Source organism: Onychostruthus taczanowskii, unplaced genomic scaffold, assembly GCF_017590055.1.
Source record: "Onychostruthus taczanowskii isolate IOZ18803 unplaced genomic scaffold, ASM1759005v1 scaffold11, whole genome shotgun sequence".
In the NCBI taxonomy this organism is placed as follows: Eukaryota; Metazoa; Chordata; class Aves; order Passeriformes; family Passeridae; genus Onychostruthus; species Onychostruthus taczanowskii.
Genome location: NW_024497629.1, coordinates 4785949 through 4804787, shown reverse-complemented (window position 1 = coordinate 4804787; position 18839 = coordinate 4785949). Strand labels below are relative to the sequence as shown.

Here is an 18839-nt window from a genome sequence, read left to right as displayed (position 1 = left end):
GTAGATGTATGAAGTATGGCCTGTTGCATACAACTAGGACTTATTCTGCATCTCCTGTTTCACTATGAATTCACCTTTGCTCTTTTGAAGGCAAGGGCACATCCTACGTAGGTCATTCAGTCTCAAAATTACATATATCTCTGCTCTTCAGGCAGTTTCCATGCAGCTCTTTACTGCAGTTATTTTGAGGATAATCATCCTCTCCACTGCCCACCTTTGCATCCAAGGCTTTCCTTGCAAAAGGCATACACACATTTCAGCAGAGGAACAATGCAGTAGTGTTTCTTTAGAATTGCTACAGTAGTATTGAAACACAAACCCAAGTTCTCTGTAACTCTACAGAGAAGTTAATGAAGTCTTCATTCTTCAGCTGCCTGATAAAGGTGCTCTTGCAGCCATTTACTACTGCTTAAAATTAAAATATGAAATGCATCACTGAAGATCAAAGCAGGACTTTAAGTGTGTAGCACAACTCCCTCTGCATCACTTAGAGAACTTTGTTTAATACAGCGTGCTCTGACAACACATTCACCTCTACACCTTGCCTTAGAGTGAGTAATGCAAAGTTCAACCTGTTACAGGATTTTACAAACCTGCTCTGCCTTCTGATTGTCTGGAATGCTGTTTTTGCCCCACCCATATCACCTAGTTTAGACTCTTGCTGGGGAATCGGAAGGCAAGATCAAGTCCACTGTGCAAAAGTATGCTGAGAGTCCGAGTAAATAATAAGAGAAGGGATTTTAAAAATTTAGTAGGTCACCACCTGAAGTGCAGAACTGATGTATTTATAACTAAGGAACTACTGAATACATCATTTATTATTGATTCTCCTTCCTTTGAGTAATAGTAATATAGATCACTCTAAACCATTCTTTCATATTTACACTATATATCCTAACTACTAGAACTTTTTAATAATGTTGACCAAAACAAAAAGGCATAAATGTCAATATGAAATCATAAGTTATATGAATTTAAAAAAAAAAACCAAAACAGTACAGACTCACGCAATACTCACGTATTTCATGGGAGCCCATTTTATTTCTACCAGCTCCACAGCACAGGCTCCCTAAACCAACACATGGGTTCATCTTCTGCTTTGAAACAAGGTTACTGGTTTCTGATAGATCTCCCACAATAAAAGAATGAATGCTCTATCTTCTTTTTAAAAGATTTTATTAAAGAATATTCAGTCAGCTGTACGAGACATTTATGGAACCTCATTACTGAGTAAAGTGCCATCAGTCAAGACAAACACACTGAGAAGCTTCTTCTCTCGGTCTAATTTGCATGAGGTCATACAACAGTTCATGCCATGCAAAGCCCTATCAAGACCATTATACATTTTGCAACTACCCTTTTAATGAAACCCAAGGTTTCAAGAAACAGCAAGTTCAACACATGTGAAATAAAAATACAACTTGCACAACCAAGTTACACACTGAACAGCAGCAACATCATAAAATAGCTGACTTTGTGCTTCACAGCAAAACTGAGCATGGCTCAACAATTTTGTTCACTGAACCATGGGGCTGACAAGCCTTTGAAAGGCACTCAGAGACCTCAACAATTACAGTGCAAGATATCAGGAAAATTCTTAATTCCATTTGTCATTGTGATGGCTCAAAAAAAGATGACTATTATTAAGACTTATTTTCAAGTAATTTTTTACAGAAGTGTTTCACCATCAGTACCCTGCGTTGTCCAGCAAGACATGTATTGACAAATATGCTTATATATTGCAAAACACACTTCTGCTTAATTTTTATTTGTAAAACACAAGTTTCTAAGCAGATTTAACCAGAAATTATATTCACACCCACAAATTTTATTTGGAATCCTTCTGAATGCCTGAGTCTCTTGAAGATTGTCTTTCATTTCAAGTCATAGTTCCAAAATAAATCACTCTCTTCTGTCATACTTTGTGAGCAAAATTCTGCATTCCCACAGCATTTAAAGTGAGAATTTCATTGCTGCCAAAATGCACTGCATGGCTATCTGCATTCTTTTTTGCAGACACTCCCTGGCACTTACTTCAGTAAGCCAACCATCACTTCACTGATATCCCACAATTTTCTTGCAACCAAGTCATCCATGGCTTTGGGCAGAAGTTCTTCCTCTTTGCAGTCTCCAAAATACTTTCCTGACACGCCTTCGACATCAGGAGAAGAGGCCAAATAAATAGATGTCTGGGCTCCTTCCAGAGGTGTTTTGAAGAAAGCCCATGACACCAAGTTGAACAGAGGTTTGGCCAGCAAAGGAATATTCACATGTCTGCCTAGATTTGTTCTGACAATCCCTGGATGAAGGGAGTTGACAGTGACTCCTGTCCCTTCCAACCGACGGGCCAGCTCCCTGGCAAATAATATGTTAGCCAGTTTACTTCGGCTGTAACAAAAGCTTTTATTGTAGCTTATTTCACTGTTCAAGTCTTCGAAGTTGATCTCTCCATATTTGTAAAGCTTTGAGGACACTACAACAATTCTGCTTGGGGCAGAATTTTTGAGGAGGCCCAGAAGAAGGTTGGTGAGCAAGAAGTGGCCCAAGTGGTTCACACCAAATTGCATCTCAAAGCCATCCTCCGTCTTCATGTATGGACACTGGAATATCCCTGCATTATTTATCAGAACATCCAGCCTTGACTCTTCCTTTAAAGAGGAAAGAAAAAAAAATAATTCAGGTTTAGAACTCCCATGTGTAACATTATTATGCTTCAATTTCTCATTGGGCATTGTTAAAAAAGAAATAATTTCATTTCCAGTTTTCTGAATTGTAACTTTCTGACATTCTCTTAAAGCATTGCTGGAAAAAAAAAACCACCTTTAAGTTGAACTACCATTAAACTGTGCACTTGACCCTGGTAGGATGCAAGTACCTGAGAACAGGTCTGTATCAACTTCCAGTGCAGGCAAAGAACACAACTACTGGCTTCTCCAAGAGCAGCTTTTTCTATTCGGTGATAAATTATCTTTGTGATGCATTTTTTTCCACTTTAAAAAGTAACCTGTCTTTTGCACTGCAAGAGGACACACATTAATTTATGGCAAATCTCTGCTACAGCAGAGGGATCTAGTATGCAAAAGACACACAAACACGGAACACAAGGTGTTAGCACAAGGAACTAACCTCAGAGCTGAGGAGGAGCCATTACACTTGCAGCCCCATCATCTCACTGGGATGAGATGAAAAACTCTGCCAAATAATGTTTTCATGATTTTAAACTTGTCTTTAAAATCAGTACACATCACTCCGCTGCTGGGTGAGAACTATGGAGCAGGACTCACAGAGGCTCTGTGAGGTGCTCAGCACATGAGATTTGATGGATCACTATTTTGGTTCAGGTTAGTAAAAATCAGACCCAAGGACATATGTTACACTCTCTGGGATCAGAAAATATAAGTAATTAACAGCAGAAAATATAAGTAATTAACAGAGAGATGGCACTGATAATTTAGATGTAGGCATCGTGCACTTCATGCTCCAGAATCCACTCAAAAATTAAGAGCTCTCCAATTTACCCAAAAATGTAATTAAAAAACAAAACAAAACAAAAACCAACAAAACAACAAACCAAATTAAAGTAAGCTGCATAAATAAGCTCTGAATTCAACACTCTTACCCACCTCTGACAAAAGACTGTGAAAGCACAATTTATGCTTGCATGAATCAGAGGCAAAGGTATTCATTTTCTCTAAGAGCACTGGGAGTTTTCTTTGCCTTTAATTCTTTAAAACCAATGCAGGGACTGGAAGACAAGCCAAGACAATCTTGGACCATTTTGATGATAAAAATAGAGAACCTCATAAATGAATTCTGCACCATTTCCCTTTTAATTCACTGCCATTAGCAGCAAAGATACAAAGAGCAAACCCCAAATCTGCATTTGGCATTCAGTAAAAGGTGCTGGCATCTGATCACTCAAAACTTCAAGTACTTCAATCTCAGACTGATTTCTGTGAAACTTGTGGCTGCTCAGTGTTTCATATAACTGGGTCCCAAAGACATGATCCAAAGAACATCAAACTCACTTCTCCTCTTCACTCAAAGGGACACCATGGTCTGTCACTATCACTAAACCAGGACAGGAGTGAAGAAGTAGTGACTGCAGATCTGCTCACTGAAGTGATCCTTCTTTTTTCTTTAGAGAAAAACATCTGTCTGGAGGATTTATTTTGCAAGACTTAACACTTCAAGAAGCAAGACCTCCACATGTGCTACTCTGTGAAATTCCTACATGTAATAACCTAGAGGTATGTGATCAATGCCAAGAAGGCAGCTACTACAACCAAGGGCAGCAGAGTGCACAAAACATTGCTTTGATGGGCAGTAATATTCATCACTGAGAGATGCAGCCTCTAAGCTCACCTTCACTTCCTCCATTTTCCCATGGAACTCTCCAACATCTCAGTCTTTTTTTTTTTTTCAGTGAGACTAACGAGTGAGAGATATAATCACTTTCAGTCATGCAAAGTAAAGCTCCCACAAATAAGGCTAAGCAACGGGAGGGCACTGTCTCTCCATCCTGTCAATGTTTATGTCTTCTTTATATAAAAAAAAAAAAAAAAAAAAACCAACACAAGAACCCCCAAAATAACAGCTCCAAATAGGACTCAAAAATAGGGAAGGTAAATAACATAAACTTGGGCGGAAAAGTTCTTGAAAGTATCTCTTAAGCTTGCATCTCTTGTCATTCAAGTTATAATGCAGGCATCAGTAATACTCTGAAGAGAGCATACTCTCTTAAGAGCCACTCTGATATTTTGTACAATAAAGATGCAATTCCTAAAAATTAAACAGTATGTCTCTTTCTTTGCTGTGTGCTTATTACACCAATTTTATATTCTTTCCTTTGTATGCGGGTTTTCCCACAGCACTGGAACAACATTAGACCTTATCACTGGATTCATATATATATACATATATATATATATACATATATATATATATATATATTTACACAGACTACAAAGTGTCCCACTAGAGAACTTAGAACTTGACACTTATAGTCCCTGTTTTCTTCCCCTCTTACAACAGGGTCTGAGCATCTTTTAAGTACTTAACAAATCCCTGAGCAGCAGAACTTATTAAGCCTGGCTTCCCATGACTTCATGTCTCCTGACTTGAGTAGCTAGATGTGGTGAGATCAAAGTCCCAACAGATGCTTTTGGTAGGAATGAAATAATGCCTCCAGCAGTGCTTCCCTCTGCTCTACAAATCTAGCGGCATTTCTGTCAGGCAAAGCAACTGGATGTTCCCATCCTCCTTAAACTCAGGTTTTCAGGGAATCTGCAAAAACTGCATATATTCAAAAATGTCTATTGAATAGATTCTGCTGGTGGTGGGTGAGAGATTTAAATCCTTGTGGGTTTACAACCTAAGGAGGCAGCAGAAGGATGTCTGGAGCATGTCAGCAGTACACTTGGCAACTTATTTTTCTGGTGGCAAAGCTGAGCTGTAACACTAATTGAAACCAACAAAGGTCAAGCTAGTTAATTCAGAGAGAAAGGAAGAAAAATCATTTACCTCACACAGAAACAAGCATTTCGTTTCCAGAACAGAGAAGATCTAGAATATTTTAAACCAAAACAGACCAAACTATCACGAAGTTCATGCTTCCAGGAGCTAATTCACGGTCAGTTTGCTTACATGCTCTTCACCCTGCGGTGACCTCAGCGACTTTTCCAGTCTCCGAGCGCGCTGCTGGCAGCAGGGACTGCCTCGTCCCACCCACAGGGGAACGCGGGCACCACCGCGGAGCCCAGAGGCCGCCACCCAGCACCGCCCAGCCCGCGCCTGCCGTGCCCGCTCCGGGGCGGGACCCGCGGGCCCGTACCTGCAGGACGCGGTGGCAGAAGGCGCGCACGGAGCGCAGCGAGGCCAGGTCCAGCTCGCGGACCACCAGCTCGCCCCCGCCGTCCTCCCGCTCGCCCACCTCGGCCCGGATCTCGCGGGCCGCCCGCTCGGCCCGCGCCCGGTCGCGGCAGCCCATGATGACGCGGGCCCGCATCCGCAGCAGCTCGGCCGCCGCCGCCCGGCCCAGCCCGCTGTTGGCGCCGGTGATGATGACGGTTTTGCCCCGCATGGAGCCCCCGCGCCCGGGCCGCGCCGCGCCCCGCAGCCAGCGCCAGGCGGCAACCAGCAGTCCCGCGCCCAGCGCCAGCGCCGGCAGCGCCGCGGCCATGCTGGGCCTGGCCGGGCCGCGCGGGGCCTGCTGGGGCTTGTGGTCCCGGGCGGCTCGGGAGCCTGCGCGCTGCCCGCGGCCGGGCGGGGCTGCGGCGCCTGAGGGCTCGGCTGCCCTTCCTCGGACCGCCCCAGGCTGGGGACTTGGGCGGAGAGAATGGGGTTTGGCGGGGGCAAGTGTAGGGTCCGAGTGTCAGCGCAGGTTGGGGGCTGATTGAACCTCTTTCTGTAATTGTTGGTACTGGAGCTCTTGGGCGGCCTCTCAGCTCTGCCAGCTTTGCTTTGCATCCTTAACCCAAAATCTGTTTTCAGCCATCGACTTCATGTCATGTTTCTAGACTGTTACTAATCCCAGACCCTGATGATCCCAGCCAGGGCATCATGAACCCGTTCAGGGAGGCAGGAGTGCCACTGCAGTTCACCCACTCAAAGTCCTTTTCACCCTAGCCATGGAAGAGTCAGTAGTAGAAATGTACAGAGAGAGAATTAAACGGTAACCAAATTTTGATCAAGAGCAAGGTAGGTTAAAACAAAATAAAACAAAAAAACAAAAAAAAAAACAAAAAAACCAAAAAAAACAAACCCCAAAAACAACAACAAAAAACCCCCCCAAATGACCAAAGAAACAAGCAAACAAACTCCAAAAAAACTACCCCAAAACCACAGTACTGGAGTTCAGTGCAGATTTAGGAATAAGAGTCAAAGAGGACAGAACAACATAGAATAGGAGAGTATGTGAGGAACTAGAGGCCAGGAAGCAGGAGAATACAGGGAGATAAGAAACAAGCCTGTCTTGGCTGATAAGGAGCATGTCTGTCCTGAGTCAGGACCTGGCACCTTTGGGGAAATGACTAAGAAACCCAAGAGGCAACCCATGAGCCTTTAATCAGGTTTCTTGTGGCTTGTCTGGACATGACAACCATTTGCAATAACAAGCTCCCCTTAACTGCCACATGTTGGTGCTACCTGCAGGCTGTCACATGGCTGCAGTCAGTTCTGAGGCTGACCTCAGCTCATGTTACAGCAGCAGAAATAGCAGATTCTTCTGGAAGTATCCTTACCATGTCTTTTCTGACTGTCCCTCGCACTTCTCAGGCTGTTTAAGGGCTGTATAGGCAGCACGACATCTAAACACTCTAGATTTGTTGACAAACCTCTTCTGTCTTTGTTTTCACTACAGAAAACACTTTCTTCATTCTTGGCCCTTCACTCCATTGTGAGCCTCACGGTTACACCAAAGGGTATTTTAGCCAGGGTATAGCATCTGTGTATGAAATGTGAATTTTTACATCGTTAATGTGGTGTAAGAACCATGTTGGGGTATTCTTCCATATGTTCTTCTCTTAGTAAACATGTACTGGAAGGCGTTGCAGCCACGCCCAGTCAAGGACCGTGAGGAAGGAAGAGTAGTTGCCAAAGAGATGTCAAAATAGGAGAACCAGGAAATGCCCTGTTAGAGGAACAGATTTGTTCTGTAAGAAATCATCCTGGTGGGAGCTAAAGAATCTGCTATTCTTGCTGTGAGGACTCTTCAGTCATCTCTGATGCCCTTACTTAGAAGGCTGCAGATGTGCTGGAGAGGGCACTGCTTCGAGGGGGCTGCCTGTATTTGTCAATGTCAGTCCAGCCTTCAGTGAAAGGAGCATTGTGCTCAGGAGCTCGTGGTGACCAGAAGCTGCTCATGTAGGCAGGAATGATGTGTGCACCCAGATCTTGGTCCCAGATCATACTGAGGATGATAACTGGAAATTATTTCTTCTGACATTGACCTGCTCCACAGATTTCTGTACCCCTCTATTGCACTCAAGGTTGTGTTTAGCAATACTGCAGGCCAGTGCAGGATACAGGATCCAGCAGAGGAGCATGAGGGGGTACCTGAGGATCCCCCTCAGAATGTAGGAGCCCTCTGAACCTCACATCCTCAGAACAGAGCGCCGTCCAAAACACATGTTGGAAGACATGTGATGATGACCATCTCCAATTTTTTGATCTGAAATACTTTATATTTTGGCTCCTCCAGATGACATGCTAGCCTGGAAATTAAAAGGGTGTCTTAAAGATGGGAAGGAACTGGGAACATGTGTTTATAATGTCTTGGTAACTGGTGGGAAATATCTAGCACACTCTGAGAATATGTTCTGTAAAACAAAAATCTGAAGACACCTTCAGAAACCTATTTATAACATTTTTCTCCACAGGGATTGGTAGCAGTTGGAGACATTCCCATTTGTCTTATTGTCTTTCCTGGACTTTATGTGGTGCAGGAACATGGAAACTAAGGGAACAAGAAGTGGGTTTCCCTGATGGAGTTCTGTTTCCACACAATTCATCTGTGTTATTACTAATCCTCCTCCAGATTTTGTCTAGGATGACCATTTCCTTTTCATGAGTCTGTCTTCCAGTGTTGTAAACAGGCTGATAAAGGACAGTTCTCTCTATTCCGCTACTGAAAAATATTTCTGTTGTTTTAGCTGTGACTGGCTTAGGGTTATGAGGGCACAAACTCACGGTAGCCCGATAAGCGTGAGAAGCAAGACATTTTTTGTTGAGTTTTATGGCTGTTGATGTTTGCTTGTTTGTTTTGTTTTGTGGATTGGAATGCTATTAAGAGACAATTCTCTTCTATGTCTACAAAAATAGAAAGCCCTTTCCCTCAGCTCCCACCCCACTTCACAGAATTTTCTTGAAAAAGATTATTTCGGTCCACTAGCCAAGCTGTGCCTTGGAGCAGAAGAAAATAATTTTAATAGGCAGAGGCTGCTTGGCAAGCTGATTCTCCCCAAACATCCAGATTAATCTGGAAGGTACTTGCATGAACTGGTAGGCTCCACTCCCTCACCATGCTGCCAGCTGGATATGCAGAGAAGCAGCCATCGAGCCTGGGGACAGTTGCCTGACAATTAAAGACAGTGTATGATCTGAAACATGTAAGGGCATTTTGCTCAACTAATTCAGGAAAAGTGATTATGGGCCTTAACATCAGCTTCTGAACTTTAATGTCAATTTGAATTCTGTGATTGAGAATGTAAATTCTGCTGTGTAGATTTGTGAAGTTTTTTTACACGTGCCTTAGTGCTGTCAGGAGGATACTGCAAGAGGGAGTCCCCTAGTACTGTGTTGCACAGATCAAAAAAATACTTGGAAGCTCCAGTGTCAAGGCCAGTAGGTTTCATTCTTGCTGTACATGGATGGTTCATTGGAAATAAAGGTAAACATAATAGACCACATGACTCAGCTTCCAATTTTTTCACTGATTTTCATGCTTGCCCTGTCAGGTGTGAGACTCACCTCTGCACTCCTACAGGGATTAAGGATTCCATTAACCTTTTCATTATCAAGATGCAATTGTTCAGTGAAAGTCAGATGCCAGTTTTATTTCCTGCACCCAACCTCTACAGCTGTAACAATGCAGGGATGAAAACCAGATAATACATGCTCTGCTTCAAAAAGGCAGGTCTGCTCTTTCTGAAATTTGCAGCCATGCTTTTGTGGTAAAGGTATACACACAATTTATATTCCACAGCTAAGGAATATTTTTGAATTCCTTGTGGACTCTGATCTCTGACATAAAAACATCTGCTAATAACATTTTTCATAATCTCCGTTTGGTAACTCTATCCCATCCTGGCAGACAATGACCAGGCCTCAGTTAATTCATGTCTTCCTCACCTCCTGGCTGGGCTGGGAAATGTGATACATTTTGGGCACCAAGCCTTTAGCACATACAAAGCTCCAAGTACACCAGAAATCTGCAGTGCATCCCATCAACATCACATACTGGTGTGAACACTTGAAAACATTTCTCTATTTGTGTTTCAGGCAGGATCAAGGCTTTTGCCTTTGCTTCCAACAAACTTTGTGGCTTGGACCCAGAACATTAAAATGATTGCCTATGTTCCTGGGAGGGAAACCATAATTGATGCAGTGGAGCTTTCTATAATAACAGGGCAGTTCATCTGGACAGAGGAGACCAAACTTTCAGAGGCCAATGTGAGATTCTGGGCTGAATTCCCCCAGGAACCACAGATCCTGACAAGCTTGATTCACCATTTCTACTGCCACTGCAAAGCACATTCTTTTGGTTTTGTCTCTTCTGGTATGAATATATGACAACAATAAATAAAAAAAAAACCAAAAAAAACAGGACAGCTGTTCCACTAGGGAGAGAAAGAGAACAAACACCACCTGACAGGTGTTAGTGGTGTCATTTGGATATCACTTAGTTACATGGATAACAATGAGATACAGGAATGTAGTATAAAAGGGAGAGAATTGACCTATGGTGTACATAGGAAGTCATGCAGCAACAGGCACCTGTCCCCTGGAAACTCATCAGAAGTTGCCAAACTGAGTTGACCAGATCACAGAACAGTTGTAAATCCTAAGGGAATCTAGTTAAGAAGAAAGTAGTTCCATCAGCAGCATTATTTCCAGGTAGATTATCTGCTATTATGAAGGTGTGCTCTAAAGCTTCAGCCTTCATCCCAGCCAAGATACTCACAGCATCTCAAACTTCTACCCAGCTCTGTGTACTGTGTTGGGTTAAGGTGAGACCTCTAGCTCTCAGATTAGAGTGCAAGTGGTCACTTCTGGTTCCAAACATCAGGAACATTCTGATTACACAAAGTGTGCCTAGGAAATTATGCTAAAACCTCTACATAGAAAAATGACAATGTTCTGTAAAGCCAGCTTTATTAAGATAAGAAAACAATATAGAAAAATATGTGCAAACACAACCAAATGCACTAATATTTTACTAGAAGCCAAAACTGTGTGGTGACAGACCTATTGAACACATATTTAACCAGCAAACCAACAGGTAAACAGTTACATGTAAACTGTGCTTTTGAGAACTTCAGAAATAACTGTCAAGAACCAGCATTGCAGCATGAATTTTCTTATAAATAACCTGTCAACAGTTTTTTACATAAAATATAACTGTTCTGTCTCTCAGAATATGTCTGAAGCTATAAAAACAGTACAAATCTCCTAATATCAGAACCACAATGTTAGATACAGACAGGTAAAAAAGTCTAAACTCCTTAAGAATTATATTAAAATAACTCTATTAAAAACTTACCAATGTTAAAAATACTTCCTTTAAAGGCTGTTCTAGCCAAAAGTTAAATTTTAGACACAGTGCTCACAATACAGAAATGTAGAGGTTTTCAGATGCAACTATTGGAACAGCAGAGGCTGGCTGAGTTAAGAACCTTATCCTTAATGGCACCCTCCAGTCATGTAGGTTTTTGGTATTTCTGAGCAATGCCATAGGGGACATGTGCAGCTATGGCACCTAATTTCTGTGCTCCTTCGATGTGGAACATCTGGTCATCAAAGAAAATGTGAGGGCGGATTTTCACCAGGATTGGTCCTTTAGGTGCTCCTGCTAGGAAAAGTGCCTCATCAATCTCCAGACCCCAGCTACGCAGAGTCTTCAGCACTCTGGCTCCAGAGCTCGCTGCACTTCTGGCTGTGACCAGGTAGGTTCTGATAGGACAATTTAATCGTTCATTTTTTGCATAGAACTTCTTCTGGAGTTTCCCCAAGTCTTCCAGAAAACCCTTCAAAGGACCCTGAGTATGAAATACCAGAAGCATATTTAGTATATGCCCACAGTTTCCAAAATAATTCTTTTGCTTTCTTCCAAACTGCCAGTTACACACAGAATTCCTTTTCCTAATGGTGTGCTCCTCCACAAATTCTCTATGTAACATCTCCAAATGGGTCTGCGCCCTTAGTAGGAATTCACACATTAGCAAAAAGTTAAAACCACAACACTACATGGTAGGATCAGTGGAAAAATAATTCTATCTAAGGCTTACAAGATCTCTTGCAACATTAATTTTTAATTATTATCTTTAATAAAATGTTCATTGAAAACGTGAAACTCTTTTTGGTATGAAACATGAGGTGTAATTTTTTTTCTGCACAAAAAACAGTAGAAGACCTAATTACAAAGCTGTCAATGAACTCTTCCCATACTAATGACTATACTACACTGCAGTTAATAGAAGCACATGACAGTTTTGTTGAAATTGCACTGTCCAGTACTTTCATAAATAAAGCTTTTACTCTGAATTTACACTGTTTTAACAATAGCAGAATTGGTCTTTCAGTTTAAGCTAATGTAAAAATATTTGCGTTTTTAGACAAATGGCATAGCTCTGCTTGGGAATAAGCAGATATTATCTTGTTTTAATAACCAGAATATCTCAGTATTTGAAATTAACACTACCTATAGTCTGATAAAAAAAAAAATCAGGGAAATCAGTAGTAACATTTCTTTTTCTAATGATATTATAAAAAGACATCTGTAAGTCACTGTCTTATATATGCAGTTCTCTCAGAGAAATGAGAGAGGACTACAATGATGGCCTGGTAAAAGGACTGCAATGGTGGCCTCTTTTATGTGAAACACACATTTTAAAGATTATCTTCGAAGAAGGAAATAAACAGGGGCATCAGCTTTCACAAAGAACACATCCACACTGGGAAATGGAGAAATACAGCAGCAATGAAAGTCATCAGATCTTTTGGAAACTCCCTTTAAACAAGAAATTGAAGAAATACAAACCTGTGCAAGAGGCTTATTTTCATTCTGCTGTTCATGTTCAAAAAATCTATCTAATCCTTGCTCTTTGAAAATCTGTTCTGATTCATCAGAAAAGATAACAGCATCCCCATCAAAAGCCACCCTCAGCTGTGTATCTGAGTAAACGACATCTTTGTTAGCAGTGAACATCGTAGCTGATGCAATGCCTGAAAACAGATCAGAAACCCTCAGTTAGCATGTCCTGCAAAGTCAGTCATGAAACCATCAGCAGTTTGGGTCCAACAACTTATTGGTCGTGACTCTTATATATGGTGAGCACAACTGATCACAAAAGCTAATTAGAGATGGCTGTTCTATAACACAAATGTATGGAAGCTGTCCCACTGCCAAAACTTCTTGATCATGCTTCCTTCCACTTTCACATAAGACTATATAAAACTGCTTCCCAAGCCGTGCTGCAAATGAGGGAAAAGCAGAAAATCCCGAGGAGACCACTCAATCAAAGTATTTGTTACTTTTTAACAAAAATGGGACATAGAAGTTGCTTTTTTAAGTTGTATCAAAAAGATGATGCTATTCAAACAGATGTTGAATAGAGGTGGGAGTCTTGTTTCTTTTTGAAGGGGAGAGACAAAGGTGCAGAGTGGTTAAGTTGTCACTATCAGCAGGCTGAAGGGTCAAAGAAGAACCATATTAACAGCTTTTATTTGGTTGAGTAAAAGTAAGTGATAAGCTTGCACCACACAAAGTGGTGACTTTCTCCATTTGATGAAGCAGGACTACTTTCTGTGAGACACACAATGTATATAATTTTTGAATAGGCTCAACAGATAACAAAAGATATCGACAGATAGCAAAAGAAAGTCAATTCAAACCTGCTTCTATAGCTTCCTGCACTTTGTCAGAATCCGCTGAGAGGTACAGGTTTGTGAGGTACGCAGTCAGGTAACCAATGGGGCTCTCTCCTCCCGTCATACAGAAACGTTCAATTGTTAAGCCTAAAGAAAGAACAGTACAAGGTGTGGCTCTGCCTTGACACTACAAACCTGTAAAAGGAATCTATGAAGAGGTACACTAGCCTAGCTTAAACAACTTAAAAAAATACATTCATTGTAATTTCAACAAGTTACACAACTTCAAACAATTACAATGTTTGATCAGCTCATCCTCATTGAGAATTTAAGGGAAAAAATTCTCTCTACAACAGCAGAGTAACTGTTGTGAAGATGTATGTATAGGGAGCATAGATACCAAATATGAAAAAGTTTAAGGACTTCTCAGAAGTTATGGTTTACACCTGACAAATCCAGAGCACTGGATCAAATTCTGTCTAATACTATTTCACTTATGCTGACACTCAAAAATAAATATCCAAGAAGCTGTTTTTCCCAAAGTCAGAACAGGAAGAATAAAATTAATTCATATTATTATGTAACAGCTGGCAATTCTACACATCAGTAACTATTTTATTTACCATAGTGATTGATGCTGTTTATGAGCCTCACTCCCACCTGGGCATGGTTATTAGTCATCAGGACAATATCAAACCGTTCTTCGTCATCAGGGTACAGCTGGAGAAGCCGGGCATTGACGTGCTCCAGCGCCTGCAGATTGAAAACGTGGAAGTCAGCAGTGGAGTGTGCCTCCTTTCTTAGTCACTGTAGTTTTAGTGATAGGATTGTCTTGAAGGAGGGTGTAAAGTACCTGATAGTTTAACTTGCTGAACTTCTTTTACTCCTTTCTGCTTGTTTGCAGCCCCCAGCAACCATTTGACTGGGTTCATTTGAAAGGCAGCAAGAAGTAAATTTTTTTTTTTTTGAGCTATGGAATTTACTTTTGCTGATTCACTAACAGTTCAGGTCATCAGGTGTCAAAGACCATCCTTAAGTAATGAGTACAAAATCACATCCTGTCAGCATGATTATCTTGAGAGTTTCTAATTGCAGCAATGAATGAGACAGATTTTGATTTGAGATCTCTTAAAAGATAATTGGCCAACATGTTATACCCACAGTCTGGTATTCTTATTTTCCTGACCTTTCATCTGCTCATCCCTCTCTGTATCCATCTGTTCTCCTATTTAGAACTTCCTCTTGACCCTTGAATGGAATTCTTTGGGATTACAGCAACAAAATCAATAATAAATCATCAAATGAATGCAAGCTAGAGTGATTTTTATTAAGGTGCTTTAAAAAGTCAGGCCAGTTGTTCAGAACTAAAACACAGATTTCATAAATAAATTCTGGAAATCTCACTGTAAAAAGCTATGTTATTGTGGAACTGTGCTTAGGAAAATTCCAAGTTAGAGCCTGGTATAAGGCCTAGAAAAAAATCTTAGTATGTGGTCATAACTCACTTCTATTGTTAAGACTATACTACACAGGCAATTTCTTAAATTATTAGGAGAAAGGGATTCAATTTTTTGTCCAGTGTCTTTCTACTTTGCAGTGTAAGGACACCCTGGCCTGTGATTACAAATCTTCAGCCCTACAAGCATGAGATATAATACTTTTAAGTTAGTATCTTAAACATTTCCATAAGGGAATAAAAAAAAAAAAAGTACATTTTTTGCTTTGTCTCCAAGTAGAAGGGATGACTCAACACAGACACAGTTCTCTAGCTTAATGATTCCTGTGACTAAGCAACATAAAGAATTCAAACAAAAACAGCATATCAGAAGGGAACAGAGATCAAGGTGCATTTATCTGGGCATAGCTAACAGCTCTGATTTCCAAAGTATGAGCAGTTACAGAGTCAAATTGTGCTTATACTCTAAGTAATTTTGACACTGAACTCTGATCTTAAAAACTGACTGTGCTAGCAGGGCTGCTACATACAGGAAAAGATACAATAAATTCCCAAGTCAGTCTGCCCTCACTGGTGTACATTGTGAATTATTTTATGGCCACACTTTTATGTTAGAAACACCTTTACAGTGCTTGTGCCATTAATGCTACTAATAGCTATGTTATATTTACAGCAGCATGGGTATTGACATAAGTATTTTTTCCACTGTGTGTGTTCATAAAGTTAGTAATGAAGAACAAAACTGAAGTAAAGAAAATCTGCTTTTAAAACCTGAAATGTTCTGCCACAATCCTGATGTCAGCAAGTATGATTTCTGATTATGATTTCATTAATTTTCTAAAATTGTTGGGGTAAAGCTCAGCAAACAGTTCTCAATGGACATAAAATTAACTCTGTAGACAGTGTTTTTCACGACAGTCCTACTAAAACCTGTGCTCTTCAAAAACATACATATTTTCAGGTTTTTTGACTTTTCTGTAATTTCACTTGCTTTCCATTCTGCAGGGTGTTTTTCTTGGTTATTTCTCTTTCCTTGTGCAATGAAAGCAGAATATTCCATTTCAGCTCTTCTTAAACCCTGACTCAGAAGTAGGGAGTCCATTTCTTTTGCTGGTCCTCAAGAACAATTTCAAACAAGGGTGACAACAAAAACAAGGAAAAACTAAAGCTGACCAAAATAAATTAAAATCAACACTGTTTGGGTTTGGTTTTTATGTTGGTTCTTTGTGGTTTTTTTTTTTTTTTTTTTTTTTTGGAGGTGGGGAGAGGAAGTGAGTTGGTTTATTTGCTTTGTTTTGGGTGGTTTTGGGGAGGAGGAGGAGGTTGTCACAAACTTAAACAAAAAAAATATGGGGCTTATCTTGACTGAAATGGTCTTAAAAGGAAAGGTGCGTCATACACCCCACGTCCAGCAGAAAAAGCAGGTTGCTCCTTACGCACACCCGGGACGTGGTGCTGTGAGCCGGGATACAAACCGGGATGCTGGGAGTACCACTCCGGTCCCGGTGACGCGAGCAGTACGTGCTCTACCGCAGGCGTTCGGCATTAGAGCCGGCGGGAGGAGAGGACAGAAGAGGAGGAGAGGGAATGGGAGAGGGGAGAGAAGCGGTGGCCGCGGGGCCAGGGAGCGCAGAGAGATGCGGGGAGTGCTCCCGGGCTGTCCCGCCGCGACGAGCTCGGCGATGGGAGAACAACTCCCGAAAGCATCTCCCCGAGGCAGGATTATCTCTGCTGAAGGAGGCTTCGAGCTCTTCCTCTTCCCGAAATTTGGCCTCGCAGCATCCACCGCGCCCCGCCGCACCCCACACCCTCTCCCGCCCGCCTCCTGGCTACCTTGACGAAGTAGAACGCTGGTCCGGGTTTGAGGATGATGTTCTCGTTCTGCTGCTGGTACTCCACGTACTTCTCCACGCCCTGCTCTTCGTAGATCCGCTGCTCCTCCACCAGGTTGAAGAGTGCTCGGGAGGACACGGCCACCGTGATGGCGTTCTGGGGCTTGGGCTGCGGAGCGAGCGCAGGGTAGCGCCGGCCCGCGGCCCTCAGCCCCCGGGCCCCCAGCCTCCCCCCGGGCCCCCGAGCTCCGCACCCCCGGCCCGCCCGCACTCACCGGCCGGGGCCTCTGAGTAACCAGATTGTCGTAGAAAGCCTTGGCCGCCGCCCAGTCCTGCTCGGCCTCCTTCTGCCGGTCCTCCTCCGCCGTCTGGCTGGGCTGCGGCCCCTCCGGGCCGGAGCCGCTCATGGTTCCTGGCACGGCCCGGGCCCTAGCGAGCGACCGGGAAGCGGCCGCCCCCCTGCCCCGCCCTGGCCAGGCGGGGAAGGCACCGGCGCTGCCTCTCCCTGGCGCTGTGCGAGCCCGGAGACGCGGCCCGGAGTGGTCCGGCCCTCCCCCGGAGCGGAGCAGTCCCGGACCTGGCTCCGGCGACCCCCCCGCCCCTCACACCGCGAGGCGCAGCCCGCCCGCAATGTCCCCCCTCATGGCGGGTTCGTGGGGTGCGCGGGGCCCTCACGGCACCTGTGGCGGCTCCTTCAGCAGGCGCTGACTGCGGCCACTGCCCTCCGCAGCAGCCGGCAGCCCTCAGTGTTAGATATGTATTATTTAACTGCAATGGCTTAATTGATTTAACGTTAACTGCAACAAGTTCCCAGGAGATCTTATATAATATGTTTTAGCAATCAAAATGGGGTCGATGTCTGTGGCCTTGGGTCCTTTATGCCACATAGAAAATACCTTCAGGAAACAGCAATTTGGGCAGTGTTGCTGAGAGTGTGTTCACACCCACAAAAACTGTTATTCTGGCATGAGGTTGGAGTGGTCCTAAAATCCAGAGTCCCACACAGAGCTATGCAGCATTTAATACAGCTGTCTGAAATGGTCGTGTCTGCCTCTGCTGATCACTGTCTGAACCACAGCAAAGGTTTCCACACTGATAAGCTACAGGAGAGAGTAGAAAGTGAAGAAGGAATCGGATTTTCTCCTAAGCCAGTACAGGATATGGCACAACAGACCCATAGTGATATCTATGTCATAGCATGTGATCACCATCCAAAGCCCGCTTAAGATGAATGAAGACTCTAAATATTGATTCCAACCCTGATCACTACATATCTGTATTGATTGTCAGATCTTCCTGCCTCCAAAAAGAAACAGGATGGTTTTGTTACTTTTGCCTTTTTTTTTTTTTATGTGGCTTCCTAGTGAAAGGAGGCTTATGTGATTATACCATCTGTCCATCTTTCCCCAGTGATGTTCAACTGAAAACAAATTTGACAGAAGGATAAAGATCTCAAAGAGATTTAAATTGTTAAAATGTTTAATGGCAATCAACAGTAACATGCAGTCTGTTGCCCTGCTGGGGAAAGCACTTTATCTGCTTCTTCCCCTGCTGTGTAGGAGCAAACAAATACTGCCTGGCTGATCTGCCACCTCGAAGTCTGCCACACTGCCTGATGCCCAGCTAACCAGGGAGGGATCTGGAAGCAGGAAGTGATGGAAATGGGGAAGTTAGAGGAAATGGGAGTTGACCATATTGGGGAGAGGAGCTGGAAATAGGAGGTTAAAGGGGATGTACTGAGAGCATTGAGAAAACAAATGCAAAAAGACGAGTTAGGATCATTGTAGTGGCTGTTGTCATGGGAAGCTGCAAAAGGCATAACTTAAACCTGAACAAACCTGATTTTAGTAGCTCTGCTACTAATAGATGTGCTTTTCCCCCTTGAATTTTATGGTGAATATTTCACTCTGTGTTTCCATGTCTGTAGCATGTCATATGCCACACCTGCTCCCCTCCACACAGAG

At 42.7% G+C, this 18839-nt stretch overlaps 2 protein-coding genes across 2 annotated transcripts; both read right to left on the bottom strand.

The window, feature by feature from the left end:
• Positions 1-1168: 1168 nt before the first annotated feature.
• On the bottom strand, positions 1169-6196 carry RDH14 (retinol dehydrogenase 14). The gene is made up of 2 exons (XM_041420994.1): positions 5834-6196; positions 1169-2648 (listed from the first exon to the last, which is right to left on the bottom strand). The coding sequence occupies exons 1-2, from the start codon at positions 6179-6181 to the stop codon at positions 2031-2033; spliced, it is 966 nt and encodes a 321-aa protein (XP_041276928.1). The 5' UTR covers positions 6182-6196; the 3' UTR covers positions 1169-2030.
• A 4676-nt stretch (positions 6197-10872) lies between these two features.
• On the bottom strand, positions 10873-17401 carry LOC121344750 (cytosolic 5'-nucleotidase 1B-like). The gene is made up of 6 exons (XM_041420982.1): positions 17151-17401; positions 16877-17044; positions 14211-14340; positions 13612-13734; positions 12758-12942; positions 10873-11756 (listed from the first exon to the last, which is right to left on the bottom strand). Exons 1-6 carry the CDS (start codon positions 17280-17282, stop codon positions 11418-11420), a joined length of 1077 nt encoding a protein of 358 aa, XP_041276916.1. The 5' UTR covers positions 17283-17401; the 3' UTR covers positions 10873-11417.
• Between the last annotated feature and the right edge of the window lie 1438 nt (positions 17402-18839).